Source organism: Gopherus flavomarginatus, chromosome 3 (genome assembly GCF_025201925.1).
Source record: "Gopherus flavomarginatus isolate rGopFla2 chromosome 3, rGopFla2.mat.asm, whole genome shotgun sequence".
Taxonomy (NCBI): Eukaryota; Metazoa; Chordata; order Testudines; family Testudinidae; genus Gopherus; species Gopherus flavomarginatus.
Window position 1 is genome coordinate 178233569 of NC_066619.1, and position 17338 is coordinate 178250906.

The 17338-nt window shown below is 42.0% G+C and overlaps 1 protein-coding gene across 18 annotated transcripts in view; it reads right to left on the reverse strand.

Annotated features, from left to right (window-relative positions):
- Positions 1-17338, reverse strand: part of CAMK2D (calcium/calmodulin dependent protein kinase II delta) — a 292308-nt gene that overhangs the window by 16891 nt on the left and 258079 nt on the right. For all 18 annotated transcript variants that reach the window (XM_050944443.1, XM_050944435.1, XM_050944448.1 and 15 more), the window contains one exon: positions 275-350. In XM_050944443.1, the coding sequence (XP_050800400.1) occupies positions 275-350 (76 nt within the window). The remainder of the gene's footprint in view (positions 1-274; positions 351-17338) is intronic.

Genomic DNA, 17338 nt, shown 5'->3' on the forward strand with positions numbered 1-17338 from the left:
ATCTTGATTCTTAGATTTTAAATCATGAACATTCTCTCTTCTTTGCCTGATGAAAGAGATCACTGCATATATTATGTAGCGATAATGGGTCTGATTCACTATGGAGTTATTCCATGTTTATTCTAATATAACGCTACTGAAATCTGCTATTATACCAATATGTGACTTGTGCAATAGAGCAGTGAATCAGGTTCTGTGTTTCCTCAAGGCCTACGAGTATGAACATTTTTATACATTTATCTCATCTTGTCTCTTGCAAAATGAGTCAACTTACGTGTAAGCTTCAAAGTCCCCATTGTTGATAGCTTCAATCAGCTGCTCAGTAACCTTGATAATCTCCTGCTTACGAGCTAAAGAAAGGATAAACAGACACAAATACAACAAAACATGAGATGGGAACAAAAGTGGAAAGTGACAGCATAAAAGACTGTCAGACTAAATAACAAAGGCAAGGACATTTAGATATTTCCCTGGTCAGTGTGACTGCCATTCATTCCATGATTCCACTTTCTTTTCTAGTACCATAGCCAGAAGTGTTAAGTGACTCACTTTACAATATATTGGCCTTAGTGTATTCCTGTATTCATAAGGAAATAAAGCACGTCACAGATCAATGATACATTTTCTGCCTCAATTCTGATCCACTTTCTCTCACTGAAGGACCTGCCTTTAAAAACACAACAAGCTCTTGACCTTTACAGAAGTGTAAAAGCAGCCAATTGTCATTTTATGAGCAATATTGTAATGATTCACCTACATCTGGAATCTGGAGCTTGTAAGTGTATAATCCTGATCTCAGAAATCTATGTTTACAATGAATTTTCCCCCACTTACCATTTGTTTTAGCCAAATGCAAAAAGGCGGGGTGCCAGTACTACCTTAAATGGCGCACTGCCTTTAATTACAGAGATTTAACCATGAGAAATTAAGAATGTAAGAACAGTCATACCAGGTTAGACCAATTGTCCATTTAGCCCAGTATCCTGTCTCTGATAGTGACCAGTGCCAGATGCTTCAGAAGGAATGAACAGAACAGGGCAATTTCAAAAAATCCATCCCTTGTTGTTCAGTTTTGTCTGTTTGAAACCTGCTGCTTATTAATTTCATCAGCTGAACTCTAGTTCTTGTGTTATGTGAAGAGGTAAATAAACTTTCTTATTTACTTGTTCTATAGCGTTCATGATTTTATAGACCTCCATCATATCCTCCCCTTAGGGTATGTCTACACTACGGGATTATTCCAATTTTACAGAAACCGGTTTTGTAAAACAGACTGTATAAAGTCGAGTGCACGCGGCCACACTCAGCACATTAATTCTGTGGTGTGTGTCCATGGTCCAAGGCTAACATCGATTTCTGGAGTGTTGCACTGTGGGTATCCCGTAGCTATCCCATTGTTCCCGCAGTCTCCCCCGCTCATTGGAATTCTGGGTTGAGACCCCAATGCATGATGGTGCAAAAACAGTGTCGCGGGTGATTCTGGGTAAATGTCGTCACTCATTCCTTCCTCCATGAAAGCAACGGCAGACAATCATTTCGCGCCCTTTGTCCCTGGATTGCCCTGGGAGACGCCATAGCATGGCAACCATGGAGCCCGTTCAGCTTTTTTTTTTTTTTTTTTTTTTACTGTAATCGTATGTCTACTGGATGTTGCTAACAGAGGCGGTACTGCAGCGCTACACAGCAGCATTCATTTGCCTTTGCAAGATAGCAGAGACGGTTATCAGTTGTTCTGTACCATCTGCCATGCCATTGTAAATTGGCGATGAGATGATGGTTATCAGTCGTTCTGTACCGTCTGCTGCTGTCATGGGTGCCCCTGGCTGAGGTCGGCCGGGGGCACAAAGACAAAAATGGGAATGACTCCCCGAGTTAATCCCTCCTTTATGGTATCTAAAAATAGAGTCAGTCCTGCCTAGAATATGGGGCAAGTGTACTAGAGAACCAGTGTACCAGAGAACCAGAGTGCACAGCCGCTCTGTGTCAGATCCCGCAGAAATGATGAGCTACATGCCATTCTAGGGAGTGCCCCTGCAACAACCCCACCCATTGCTTCCCTGCTCCCCCAACCCTCCTGGGCTACCATTGCAGTGTCCCCCCATTTGTGTGATGAAGTAATAAAGAATGCAGGAATAAGAAACACTGACTTGTTAGTGAGATAAAATGAGGGGGAGGCAGCCTCCAGCAGCTATGATAGTCCCAGGCAGGACATTAAACGGTGCGGGGGAGAGGAGGCCAACATCCCGCTGCTATGGTAGTCCAGGCAGTACAGAATCTTTTCTTTTCACATGAAAGGGAGGGGGCTGATGGAGCTCAGCCCCCAGTTGCTATGATGAAGACGGTTACCAGCTGTTCTGTACCATCTACTGGCAATGACTGGGAGTCATTCCTATTTTTACTCAGGTGCCCCCGGCCGACCTCACCTGAGGCCAGCCAGGAGCACTCACGGGATGATGACGAGGACGGCTACTAGTCCTACTGCACTGTACCATCTGCCACCGGGGAGGGGAGAGGACACTGCTGTTCACTGCTACAGCATTGCGTCTACCAGCAGCATGCAGCAGACATAGGGTGACATTGAAAAAAGTCAAGAAACGATTTTTTTCCCTTTTCTTTCACGGGGGCGGAGGGGGGTAAATTAACGAGCTATACCCTGAACCACCTCGGACAATGTGTTTGACCCTACAGGCATTGGGAGCTCAGCCAAGAATGCAAATACTTTTCGGAGACTGCTGGGGACTGTGGGATAGCTGGAGACCTCTGTACCCCCTCCCTCCCTCCATGAGCATCCATTTGATTCTTTGGCTTTCCGTTACGCTTTGTCACACAGCACTGTGCTGTGGACTCTGTATCATAGCCTGGGGATTTTTTTCAAATGCTTTGGCATTTCGTCTTCTGTAACGGAGCGCTGATAGAACAGATTTGTCTCCCCATACAGCGGTCAGATCCAGTATCTCCCGCACGGTCCATGCTGGAGCTCTTTTTGGATCTGGGACTGCATCGCCACCCGTGCTGATCAGAGCTCCACGCTGGGCAAACAGGAAATGAAATTCAAAAGTTCGCGGGGCTTTTCCTGTCTACCTGGCCACTGCATCCGAGTTCAGATTGCTGTCCAGAGCGCTCACAATGGTGCACTGTGGGATACCGCCCGGAGACCAATACCGTCTATTTGCGACCACACTAACCCTAATCCGATATGGTAATACCGATTTCAGCGCTACTCCTCTTGTCGGAGAGGAGTACAGAAACTGGTTTAAAGAGCCCTTTATATCGATATAAAGGGCCTCGTTGTGTGGACGGGTGCAGCGTTAAATCGGTTTAACACTGCTAAAATCGGTTTAAACGCGTAGTGTAGACCAGGCCTTAGTTGTCTCTTTTTGAAGCTTGAACAGTCCTAGTCTTTTTAATCTCTCCTTTTAAGGAAGCTGTTCTATACTCCTAATCATTTCTGTTGCCATTTTCTGCACGTTTTTCAATTCTAATACATCTTTTTTTGAGAGGGAGCAACCAGAACTACACACACAGTATTCAAGATGTGAGCATACCATGGACTTATATAGTGGCATTATATTTTCTGTTCTACTCCCTCTGTCTTTCCTAATGGTTCCTGTTAGCTTTTTGACTGCCACTGCATACTGAGTTGATATTTTCAGAGAACTGTTGGGACTCCAAGATCTTTTTCTTGAGTGGTAACAGCTAATTTAGATCCCATTATTTTGTATGTATAGCTGGGATTATTTTTCAGTGTGCATTATTTTGCATTTATCAATACTGAATTGTATCTGCCATTTTATTGCCATTTTTAACTCTTCACAGCCAGCTTTGACTTAATTATCTTGAGTAATTTTGTATTGTCTGCAACCACTTCTGAAATAAGCCCAAACCACTATATAAGAGAAATTTAGGTCCTGATACTACATCCAGATCTTCCTCTGCAAAGTCACACTGATTACAGTAGGATCTGTATGGATTCAACACAGATCTAACTGCAGCAATGAGTCCTTCCGTTGTAAGTTCTGTGGCACAGTGACTATGCCTATTATTATGTTTGTAAGCAAGAGTTACAACAAATCTTTTGGTGCTACCATAAACAAATATTAAAATAATAAAAATGCCTTATAAAAGACCAGTATTTTAAAAGTTGTGTGTGTGCACGCGCGTGCACACATGTATTTTCTTTTAGCAAATTATGGAAGTCCCAGTAAGACTAAATGGTCACTCAGCTAGCAGGGCTACTGGGTAGCATGGTGGGATAAGGAAGATTTTTAAAAATAAAGAGAGGTTTCAGTTGCCTGATTTCTTGCAGGTATTGTGGATGAACTTGTATGGGGCGAGGACAGTGGCTTTGCTGACCAGCACTGGCAGGGTGCTCCACGTATACAGAATGATGTAGAAGGAACTGTGGAGATAGTTGCAGGAGAAGCTGAAAAATGGGGCACCAAGACTGGCATCATCAGCAGAGCAAAGAGGATGGTGGGGTGCTGAGATAAAAGACAAGGGGAGTAGAATGAGGAAGGGTCTAGAAACTGAAGGACAAGAAGTTTAAACTTGATGTGATGAAGAAAGGGGAGTGAGTAGAGGGATTCAAGGAGGGAGGATAACATGGTGAGATGAGAGGGGAAGGAAGATGATGCCTGTAATCAGATATCTTGTATGCCATACGTAGTGTAAAAGTAATTGAACTAGAGATTTAACAATACATTAAGAGATGTAGATAATTACAAATTATTAAATCAGGCAATAGAAAACAATATAGTTTTCTATTGTTGGATAGAATATAATAGTTGGATTACTGTAAATAAGGCCAAGATCTAAAGATATATGCTATTTTCCAGATTCAATTTACACTAAACCCTAAGAACAGATCATAATTTACATTCAGTTGGTTGGTGATAATTTTGTTTATGTTGATATTATTCTTTGTTTCACAATTTATTAATATCACATTTGATTTCCCAGTTTTACCATAACATGCCCACAGTTGGATACTAGGTCATGTATATTGCAAATTAAGTGGTGAACATCTGAATATACTCTGTATCATAATATACTACTAAGTGATCCCAAGGGGCTGCAGGAGATGGTTTTTCAAGTGGAGCACTGTCAATGGCATGTCTTAGCATAATTCACTTTGGCAATACTTAACTCATTCTCATCTGTCTGTGGTTTCAATAGCACAATCTAGAGCTGTGTAAAAGACAGCAGCTCAATTTCACAAAGGATTTTCAGATTTTGAAAACTGGCTTCATTCTTTAGAGAAATGTGTCACAGGGTGGACTAGGACCTTTAAAGTGGAACTTTTATGTCCCACCTGTGCTATCAAAATTAAGAACTCAATAATAGTGGGGAATTTCAATTATCTCCATATTGACTGGGAACATTTCACTTCAGGACAAAATGCAGAGATAAAATTTCTCAATACTTTAAATGACTGCTTCATGGAGCAGCTGGTACGGGAACCCACAAGGGAAGAGGCAACTCTAGATTTAATCCTGAGTGGAGCGCAGGAGCTGGTCCAAGAGGTAACTATAGCAGGACCGCTTGGAAATAGTGACCATAAAACAATAGCATTCAACATCCCTGTGGGGGGAAGAACACCTCAACAGCCCAACACTGTGGCATTTAATTTCAAAAGAGGGAACTATACAAAAATGAGGGGGTTAGTTAAACAAAAGTTAAAAGGTACAGTGACTAAAGTGAAATCCCTCCAAGTTGCATGGGCCCTTTTTAAAGACATCATAATAGAGGCCCAACTTCAATGTATACTCCAAATTAAGAAACACAGTAAAAGAACTAAAAAAGAGCCACTGTGGCTTAACAACCATGTAAAAGAAGCAGTGAGAGATAAAAAGACTTCCTTTAAAAAGTGGAAGTCAAATCCTAGTGAGGCAAATAGAAAGGAGCACAAACACTGCCAGCTTAAGTGCAAGAGTGTAATAAGAAAAGCCAAAGAGGAGTTTGAAGAACGGCTAGCCTAAAACTCCAAAGGTAATAACAAAATGTTTTTTAAGTAGATCAGAAGCAGGAAGCCTGCTAAACAACCAGTGGGGCCCCTTGATGATCGAAATACAAAAGGAGTACTTAAAGATGATAAAGTCATTGTGGAGAAACTAAATGGATTCTTTGCTTCAGTCTTCACGGCTGAGGATGTTAGGGAGATTCCCAAACCTGAGCAGGCTTTTGTAGGTGACAAATCTGAGGAACTGTCACAGATTGAAGTGTCACTAGAGGAGGTTTTGGAATTAATTGATAAACTCAACATTAACAAGTCACCAGGACCAGATGGCATTCACCCAAGAGTTCTGAAAGAACTCAAATGTGAAGTTGCGGAACTATTAACTAAGGTTTGTAACCTGTCCTTTAAATCGGCTTCGGTACCCAGTGACTGGAAGTTAGCTAACGTAACGCCAATATTTAAAAAGGGCTCTAGAGGTGATCCTGGCAATTACAGACCGGTAAGTTTAATGTCGGTACCAGGCAAATTAGTCGAAACAATAGTTAAGAATAAAATTGTCAGACACATAGAAAAACAAACTGTGGACCAATAGTCAACATGGTTTCTGTAAAGGGAAATCATGTCTTACTAATCTATTAGAGTTCTTTGAAGGAGTAAACAAACATGTGGACAAGGGGGATCCAGTGGACATAGTGTACTTAGATTTCCAGAAAACCTCTGACAAGGTCCTTCACCAAAGGCTCTTACGTAAATTAAACTGTCATGGGATAAAAGGGAAGGTCCTTTCATGAATTGAGAACTGGTTAAAAGACAGGGAACAAAGGGTAGGAATTAATGGTAAATTCTCAGAATGGAGAGGGGTAAATAGTGGTGTTCCCCAAGGGTCAGTCCTAGGACCAATCCTATTCAATTTATTCATAAATGATCTGGAGAGAGGAGTAAACAGTGAGGTGGCAAAGTTTGCAGATGATACTAAACTACTCAAGATAGTTAAGACCAAAGCAGATTGTGAAGAACTTAAAAAAGATCTCATAAAACTAAGTGATTGGGCAACAAAATGGCAAATGAAATTTAATGTGGATAAATGTAAAGTAATGCACATTGGAAAAAATAACCCCAACTATAAATACAATATGATGGGGGCTAATTTAGCTACAACGAGTCAGGAAAAAGATCTTGACGTCATCGTGGATAGTTCTCTGAAGATGTCCACGCAGTGCGCAGAGGCGCTCAAAAAAGCAAACAGGATGTTAGGAATTATTAAAAAGGGGACAGAGAATAAGACTGATAATATATTATTGCCCTTATATAAATGCATGGTACGCCCACATCTCGAATACTGTGTACAGATGTGGTCTCCTCACCTCAAAAAAGATATTATAGCACTAGAAAAGGTTCAGAAAAAGGCAACTAAAATGATTAGGGGTTTGGAGAGGGTCCCATATGAGGAAAGATTAAAGAGGCTAGGCCTCTTTAGCTTGGAAAAGAGGAGACTAAAGGGGGATATGATAGAGATATATAAAATCATGAGTGATGTGGAGGAAGTGGCTAAGGAAAAGTTATTTACTTATTCTCATAATACAAGAACTAGGGGCCACCAAATGAAATTAATGGGCAGCAGGTTTAAAACAAATAAAAGGAAGTTCTTCTTCACACAGCGCACAGTCAACTTGTGGAACTCCTTACCTGAGGAGGTTGTAAAGGCTAGGACTATAACAATGTTTAAAAGGGAACTGGATAAATTCATGGTGGCTAAGTCCATAAACGGCTATTAGCCAGGAAGGGTAAAGAATAGTGTCCCTAGCCTCTGTTCACCAGAGGATGGAGATGGATTGCAGGAGAGAGATCACTTGATCATTGCCTGTCAGCTTCACTCCCTCTGGGGCACCTGGCATTGGCCACTGTCGGTAGACAGATACTGGGCTAGATGGACTTTTGGTCTGACCCAGTATGGCGGTTCTTATGCCTCATTAACAGCATCACAATGGGGCCTGATAGAGGATAGCTGGTTTCCATAAAGAGCCAGAGAAGGAACAGGAAATAGGAAGATGAAGCTGTGGCAGAGACTGCAGTTAGCAGGAGGGAAGATTTGGGCTTAGAAGCTAGAGGGCCTGGGGGGCAGGGGAAGAATGGGGCAGGATTGCCTGCTGAACTCTCAATGCAGGAGAACAGACAGCACTGGGAGAGTGATGAACTCTCTCCTGGGGAAGAAAGGACTCCAGGTAGGAAGACCAGGGATTTCCTGCTGTGAAAAGCAGAGAAGGACTCTAGCTAGAAGGGATGGAGTGGCTCCTTGATAAAAAGTGGGTTGGACAGAGGAGAAACCTGGGAACTGGCAGAAGATGCCAGAGATGAACTTTTGAGACTTTGAAGACAGTTTGAATTGTTTGGTAATAAACTCAGCCCCAAGGAGCAGTAATTATTGGTCACAAGAGAGCCTCTAGTGGAGTCAATGATTTAAGAAGCCCTGAGCAGAAGGGAAACCTAAGGCAGATTGCCACAGATCCACCACTGACCATGGGAGGCGGCTCATCCTGTTACAGAATTAAACCAGAAAATGTGAAAATTCTCTGTGAAGAAACACAAAATGTTTTAAAAAAGAGAAAAACAAACAATTTGTTCCAAAAATGTCAAAACATTTGCCCCTCCCCAACTTTCCAAAATGAAATTATGCTTAAACTGACATGATTTTGTGAAGCATTTTGATTTCAGTGGAATTGAACATTCTGATGGAATATAATTCAGCTGAAGTTTCTCTGTCTAGCTCTAGTAGGAACATTTGGTAAAACTATGCAACAGCTGATCTGCCCTCTGAGCACAAAGCATATCCAATCAGCAAGCTCCACAGGCTAGCAAACGATATTACGGAAATATTGTTGGCTCAAACAGCACAACTGCTTTATTCCAGTACTAGTATCAATCCTTCTTAGTGCTCTTCGCACTTGTGGAAAGACTTTTCAGCAAATAAAACTCACTATAGGAAATTCACAATTCTATACTATGTTGCTATAATATATATGTGGGCTACACACATATAATTGTACATGTACCAAAAAAAGTTAAGATTTATTTCTATTCAGTGAGCTTACTGAAATGCAGCATCTACTGGCTCTCAGTCAAATGTTCCTAAGACAAAAGTGCAATACAGTTCAGAGTAGCAAAATCTGTTCCAGCAGTGCTTCTTCCTGTGTGAAGAAAACTCAGATTCTCATGCCTTACTTATCAGAAAGCTGGAATGAACATTATGAAAAAACAACAGCTCAGAACAAATGTAAGCAACATGAAATGTTTAGTAATTAAAGTGAAACATAATACAAAATCTCCACAGCTCATGGAATTCTACACAAACAGCAGACTGTTAATAGTATTTTTTGAAATATCACAAACTTTACCTTTTTTGGGGGGGTGGGGGAGAGAAGGGAATAACAGATACAAGAATTGGTTCGGCGTATCTATCTATCTATAAAAGTTTTAAATTGTTTATAATATATCCAGAATCCAGGGTGGGCAGAGGCAGAGTTTGGGGAGCAGGGGAAAATAGGAGATTGGAAGGGATATAGACTGGGGGGAGGTACAGGAAACATGTCATGGAACTATGCTTCACTTCAGAGTTTGGGAAGGCAGGAGACTTGACAGACGTGGAGAAGGAGATTAAGTGGCACAGAAGACTAGATGAGCTATCAGCGAGAGTGCAGTGAACTAGGTGATGTGGATATTGGTTGGAACATGGCATTACCTTTGCAGACCTTATGAATCAACCTGATTTTAAGTTTTGGTACTCATTAAAAGTCAGGGAAATTCCTAAATAAAATTTCATTGAAAAGTTAAGGCTGCATTCCAGTGGAGCCTACCTAATATGTGCTCTCCATGACCCTCCAATTCAAATTGTATTCAAATACACTTCACAAAACAAATAGTAAAAAGCCTGCCAATGAACAGGTAAGGCATTAAGATAGCTAACAAATCCCCCCTGCCATATAATTCTTCATTACTCTTTCATCATACTCAGTTTATGCTCCCTATCCTACTTTAACTTAATTTCATTCTTTTGTTTTGTTTTCTAATGGAAATACATTGTTTGCTGCAAACTGATGATTTTATATCTGCATATTTTGGGGAAAATGTGGAGTAAAGATTGCAAAAAGAGGATTCTCTGCACCTTGAGGTCTTTAAACCACGATCTGAGGGCTTCAATAACTCAGACATAGGTTAGGGGTTTGTTACAGGAATGGGTGGGTGAGATTCTATAGCCTGTGTTGTGCAGGAGGTCAGACTAGATAATCATAATGGTCCCTTCTGACCTTAAAGTCTATGAGTATATTAAGTCGTGTTAGAGTTTTATAAATTCTCTCCTAGTACAATATGCTGAAGGAGTAGAAGAATGTTTTTATGCAGAGAACTGAAATGGATGAGCTCTTTTGTGTTATGGAGTGTGTTGATCATAAGGTGCTGTGAGGTTATATAAAGTGTACTGACCTTGAAAGTGCTTAAATTATAGTCACTGTATCGTGTAATGCCTAACATATGTAATAGGCTTTTATTTTTTGTAAAGATCAATCTTTACAGTGGTATGGCTTAAAAGGTTGAGACCTACCACAGAGAAAGGGAAAGTTTGCCCAGGAGGAGAAGCTACTAAGGACTGCTAGTGAGGTCCAGTAACAAGGAGCCTGAGATAGTGGCTAGCCTTTCTGTCTGTCTCCCCCACCTAGTGTGGGGACAGACTGACACTATAGGCCTGATATAGGTGAGGGGCCCTGGAGGGCTGCTCCCAGACAGTGATCTGTGGTAGAACTGGGAGCACTGCCAGGGACTAGAAGTAACTGGACTCAAGAAGGACCATGGGAGTAAGTTGAACTCTCACCAGGAACAGAGAGATTGCCCACGAGTGGGGACTCCTCTAGCAGACTCAGGGTAAGAGCTTCAAAAAGACTAAGATCGAGCCCAGGCTGAGGATCGTCCGATCACAGACACGTGATCTGACTTCAATATATAATCTACACAGTATATAATACAAAGCATAGTGAGTTAAGGGATTGTGTTAACAGTATTTCACAAAAATGTGACCTTTATTTTAGCACGTGGGTATATGATTACAAAGACATTTCTAACAAAAATATTTTGAAGTCAAGCTAAAATGGAAATCTAATACAAAGGAATAAAGGGAATATGTGACAATTTTGGCTAAAATTATTATCTTATTTAGCATTATAATAGCATTAATCCCAGTACATGCATCAATTCTTGTTGATTTATTAGACTCTGGCCACATTTTACAGGGATGTATTTTACATCTACTGCATGTTTGATGATCTACTGGTATACAAGATATGCAAAGAGGATCTTGGAAAGCACCATCCCGGCAACTTTCAGATTAATGGCATTTAAGAACTAATGAAACAAGGGAATGCAGAAATAAATCAGACCTACAGGGCCCCACCCAAGAACACACTATTTTAACATCGAACTAAGGAAATATGAATAAATATTAAGGTCACTTCATAGAAATAATCAATATTTTAGTTTGCTAATCACAACAAAAAGAAATGGAGAGAAAAATATAAGAAGAAATAAGCATAAAAAATACCCATTGACAGGTAAAAATGAAGACTGTTAGTTTACCCACAAAGGGCTACCTGTTCAAACCAATTAATGAGAAATGCATGTAGAACCCTTACTAACTGGGTGAGCACAACACTGCTGATGCAATGGTTTAAAATTGTAGACAATGTGCTTTGTGCTGCAATAATAATAAAAATTAAAAAAAAAAACTCTTAAATCATGCTCCCTCACAGGTTAATAACACTTTTTTTTAATAATACTCCAGATGACTGACTATATAAGTATTGTGTTGGAACTGTTACTACTCTGATTTTACATAACTGGGAGTCCTGTGGTTTTATTGTTCCTTGGCATACTCCTATTAATGTAAAGTGCCTCTGGGAACAGTAATTATGATGAAGCCAAAAATAAAGGTCATCGTCATGTATTTTCTAGTCTTATAGAAAATAGCTACGTCAGTTATGTGCCGTGCAGAGGCAGCTTGTTAATTCACATTAATACCTGAGAGAGTTATTTCAGATTATCAAATTAGCAAGCAAACAATCTCTGTCTTATGCACAAACTTGGGAGCAGTACATCACACTCACTTGCCTCCGATATTCTTTACGAAGTTAAAACTTTGAAAACAATTTATCCCAGTGCTCTTTACAATAGACCTTGGACATTCTGTACTATCCATTTTAAAGCAGAACACTTCATTAAACTCAGTGGGGAATAGATGGAATGATGTGGCCTAGGTTAATTTGTAATAAAAACTGGATCCCAACAACCAGCAATTTGAACAGTTAAAAGCACTTTTGTACAGTGCACTGCAGAGTGTGCTGGAACAAAATATTACAGATTTTGAAAACACAAATGAAGTTGGAGGTGAGAGAGAAAACACTTTAGTATCATTCACTGAAAAAAATCAGTATGGATGAACACATTAGATGTCATTCAGTTGTGCAGTGTGCATTACTGCCATAGATCTAGAGATAGATGAATAGTCAAATGCTACAAAACATTTTCAGGGCTAACCCTTCAAATCTTAAGTTGCTCTGGCTGTTTCATACTGCTTTTATGGTTACTTTCTGCATATTAATTTACAAGAAAGAAAGAGGTGATAGGTGAACATCTACTCAGTGTCAATTATTGCTCAGCTGTATAAGAAACACATTTGCAAAATATTGTACTAAGGTCCATGCATACCTGCATTTGTAATCAACATAGGGACCATCCCTCAAAGAAGAAGGCCCTGATTCAGCAAAGCACTTAAGTGCATGCGTGCAGGTAAGTAGGTGTGTAAGTGGTTTTCTGGATCAGAGCCTAAGAACCTTATCCAAAGCCCAATGACTTCCATTATCTTCAATGTTATTTGTATCAGGCTCTGAAAGAATCTTGTTTTAAATTCCTCATGTATAGAACCTTTCTGGTGACAACTTAAATTGATCAATAATTTGTCCTTTAACACAAACTGCGAAAAATATTGTAGTTAAAACTGTAGAACATATTTTAAAAAAGTTTTTAAAAGTTTATACTGTAGCCTTAAACATTCTAACATTTGTTTTGATTTACTGTATGCCCATTCTAAGCACTTAAGTTGTCATTTTAAGAAAAATACTCCTTTATCAGTGCTTGCTGTTCCTAATGATTCATTCTGGCCTGGTCTACACTACACGTTTATACCGAATTTAGCAGCGTTAAACCGAATTAACCCTGCACCCGTCCACACAACAAACCCCTTTATTTCGATATAAAGGACTCTTTAAACCGATATCTGTACTCCTCCCCGACAAGGGGAGTAGCGCTGAAATCGGTATTGCCATGTCGGATTAGGGTTAGTGTGGCCGCAATTTGACGGTATTGGCCTCCGGTCGCTATCCCACAGTGCACCATTGTGGGCGCTCTGGACAGCAATCTGAACTCGGACGCACTGGCCAGGTAGACAGGAAAAGCCCCGCGAACTTTTGAATTTCATTTCCTGTTTGCCCAACATGGAGCGCTGATCAGCATGGATTGTATGGGAGAAATCTGTTCTATCAGAGCTCTGTTCCAGAAGACAAAATGCCAAAGCATTTGAAAAAATCTCCAGACAGAGGCCACAGCAGGGACTCAACACAGTGCTGCGTGACAAGTGTAATGGAAAGCCAAAGAATCAAATGGACGCTCATGGAGGGAGGGAGGTGGGACTGAGGACTCCAGCTATCCCACAGTCCCCGCAGTCTCCGAAAAGCCTTTGCATTCTTGGCTGAGCTCTCAATGCCTGAAGGGTCAAAAACATTGTCTCAGCTGGTTCAGGGTATATGTTGTCAATTTACCCCCCGCTCCCCTCCGTGAAAGAAAAGGGAAAAAAATAGTTTCTCGCCTCTTTTCAATGTCACCGTATGTCTACTGCATGCTGCTGGTAGACACGGTGCTGTGGTGCTGAACAGCAGCATCCCCTCCCCTTCCTTTCCTGATGGCGGACGATACAAAATGGTTGAAAACCGTTATCATCCCATGAGTGCTCCTGGCTGGCCTCGGTGAGGTTGGCTGGGGGGTGCCTGGGCAAAAATGGGAATGACTCCCGGTCATTTTCTTCTTTAAGCTTCTCCTGGAGAGGCAGATGGTACAAAAGGCTTGGTAACTGTCCTCATCATAGCAGCTGGAGGCTGAGCTCCTTCCCCCCCACCTTTCATGTCTAATGAAGATTCTGTACTGCCTGGACTATCATAGCAGCTGGAGGCTGCCTCCCCCTCATTTTAACTCACTAAAAAGTCAGTGTTTCTTATTCCTGCATTCTTTATTACTTCATCACACAAATGGGGGGACACTGCCACGGCAGCCCAGGAGGGGTACGGGAGGAGGGAAGCAACGGATGGGGTTGTTGCGGGGCACCCTCTACAATGGCATGGAGCTCATCGTTTCTGCGGGATATCTGGGGCTTTGACCTGGAGCGGCTGTGCTCTCTGGTTATCTAGTAGACTTGCCCCATATTCTAGGCAGGACTGACTCCATTTTTAGACAAAACATAAAGAAGAGAATGACCAGGGGAGTCATTCTCATTTTTGTTCATGCGCCCCCGGCCGACATCAGTGAGGCCAGCCAGGAGCACCCATGACAGCAGCAAACGGTACAGAATGAATGATAACCGTTATCGCCAATTTCTAGCAGCAGACGGTACAAAAGGACTGGTAACCGTCTCTGCTACTTTGCAAAGGCAAATGAATGCTGCTGTGTAGCGCTGCAGTACCGCGACTGTCAGCAGCATCCAGTACACATACAGTGACAGTGATAAAAGGCTAAATGGGCTCCATGGTTGCCATGCTATGGCGTCTGCCAGGGCAATCCAGGGAAAAAGGGCACGAAATCATTGTCTGCCATTGCTTTCACGGAGGAAGGATTGAGTGACAACATTTACCCAGAATCACTCGCGACACTGTTTTTGCCCCATCATATATTGGGATCTCAATTCAGAATTCCAATGGGCAGGGGAGACTGCGGGAACTATGGGATAGCTATGGGATAGCTACCCATAGTGCAACGTCCCATGAAATTGACACTAGCCTCGGTACATGGACGCACACTACCGAATTAATGTGCTGAGTGTGGCCGTGTGCACTCGACTTTATACAGTCTGTTTTACAAAACCGGTTTCTGTAAAATCGGAATAATCCCGTAGTGTAGACATACCCTCTGATTCACCATCTTATGAGATGATTGGTTTCTGAGACTGCTGATTCTTCTCAACCTTCCCCAACACCCTCCAGAAAAAAAAAATCTACAAGTCTTATTCCTTGTCCAATGAAAACCCAATGCATCATTTCATAGTAGACATAGTATATCTGAAAAAGTTATGCCAGCTACTCATTTTTCCATTAAATAATGACATACAAGATCCAATACAATGAATGCTTTCCCTCTGTTAGTTTAACATAATAATATGATAGAGGTTATTTGTCATATTTAGCGAATAGAATGTCACTTTGTACATGTTACTGTAGTCACTTTTGAAAAGTCTATCTGCTAACAGTTACCACACAGTTAATCTCTCTCTTATGTGGAAACTGTTTTTGTTTTTTTTGAATGGCAACCACTCTGTAATCTCAAAAAGAAACATATAATGGTGAATTGCAGCTACAGTGAGTTAACACTAAGTTTGCACCAAGATTTCTTAATGTGTTATATTAATCACAAACCTGGCTTACTGTTTCAAGAAATAATGTTTAAATGCAGTAATAATGTCAAAGCATCTTGTGCTGAGACATTAATGTGATTTGCCTCAATATATATTTTTCATATAAATTGTACTCCCACCTTATGACTCTCTCTAAATTCACTCTGAACTGCATCTTTGGTGTCAGTTTCATAATAGAATAAATGATAAAACTCTTTGCTTCTATTATATCTTCCTTTTAAATATTTCAAAACGCTTTAAAAACAACAATGAAATGTATGTTGTAATAAAAATAACTAATCTTCCCATGAAATGAGATGTTTGCCCCATTTTTACAGATGGGAAAACTGAAGTGTGGTGCAAGCAAAGCCAAGAATAGATGCTAGAACTTTTAATTTCCAGAGCTATGCTTTAGCCAGAGGTCAATCCTTCCTCTCTATTTTCTGTTTTTTTTCAACCCCACCACCATTCATAATGCTGTCCATCCACCCTGGTCTTGTATGTAACTGTAGATGAGATCCCATCAAGTTTTACCATACCATACTCTTCTAGCATCTTTCCTATCTATTAGATCGGGGTGGGCAAACTATGGCCCGCGGGCCACATCTCGCCTGTGGCACCATCCTGTCCAGCCCCCGAGCTCCTGGCCCAGGAGGCTAGCCTCAGCCCCTTCCCGGCTGTCTCCCCTTCCCCGCAGCCTCAGATCGCTCGCTCCACTGCCGGCGCAATGCTCTGGGCAGTGGGGCTGTTAGCTCCTGGGGCAGCGCAGCTGCAGAGTCTGGCCTGATCCGGTGCTCTGTGCTGCACGGTGGCAGCGTGGCCAGGCTGTAGCGCCGCCAGCCACCGGTGCTCCGGGCAGTGTGGTAAGGGGGCAGGGAGCAGTGGGGGTTGGATATGGATAGAGGGAAGGGGAATTCAGGGGGGTGGTCAGGGGGTGTGGATGGTGTTGGGGGGGGAACAGGGAGATGAATGGGGGTAGGGGCCCAAGGGGCAGTCAGAAAGGAGGGGGGGTTGGATGAGGCAGTGGAGGGCAGTCAGGGGCAGGGAGAAGGGGTGGTTGGATGGTGCAGGGGTCCCAGGGGGGCCATCAGGAATGAGAGGAGGGGTTGGATAGGGCAGTGGGGGTCTGGGGGCAGTCAGGGGACAGGGTGTGTGTGTGGATGAGGCAGGGGTCCCAGAGGGGTTGTCAGGGAACAGGTGGAGTTGGATGGGGCAGGAGTCCTGGGGAGGAGGCAGATAGGAGGTGGGGGCTGGGCCATGATCACCTCCCCTAACCAGCCCCTCCATACAATTTACGAAACCCGATGTGGCCCTCAGGCCAAAAAGTTTGCCCGTCCCTGTATTAGATAGAAACTGCAGGTTATAAAGAAACCCACACTATTATCCTTATCTGTATGCATGGGCTGGTCCAGACACCAGACTACACTGGTCCAGCCTACCAGCTACTGTATTATCACTGTTAGTTTATGGGGTGAAATCATGGCGACACTGAAATCAATGGTAAAACTCCCAATGACTTCAGTGGGGCCATAAATTTGCCCCAGAAGTTTACATGATCCTGTGATAACTTGCAAGCTTTTGTTATGTTCCTGCAAATCCTGTGGTGCAAATTCCTGCAACTTGTGCAAGGTCATCATGCTTTTTAATTTTTCAGCTGCGTACTGTATTACTCTACTGTGTCCACAGTG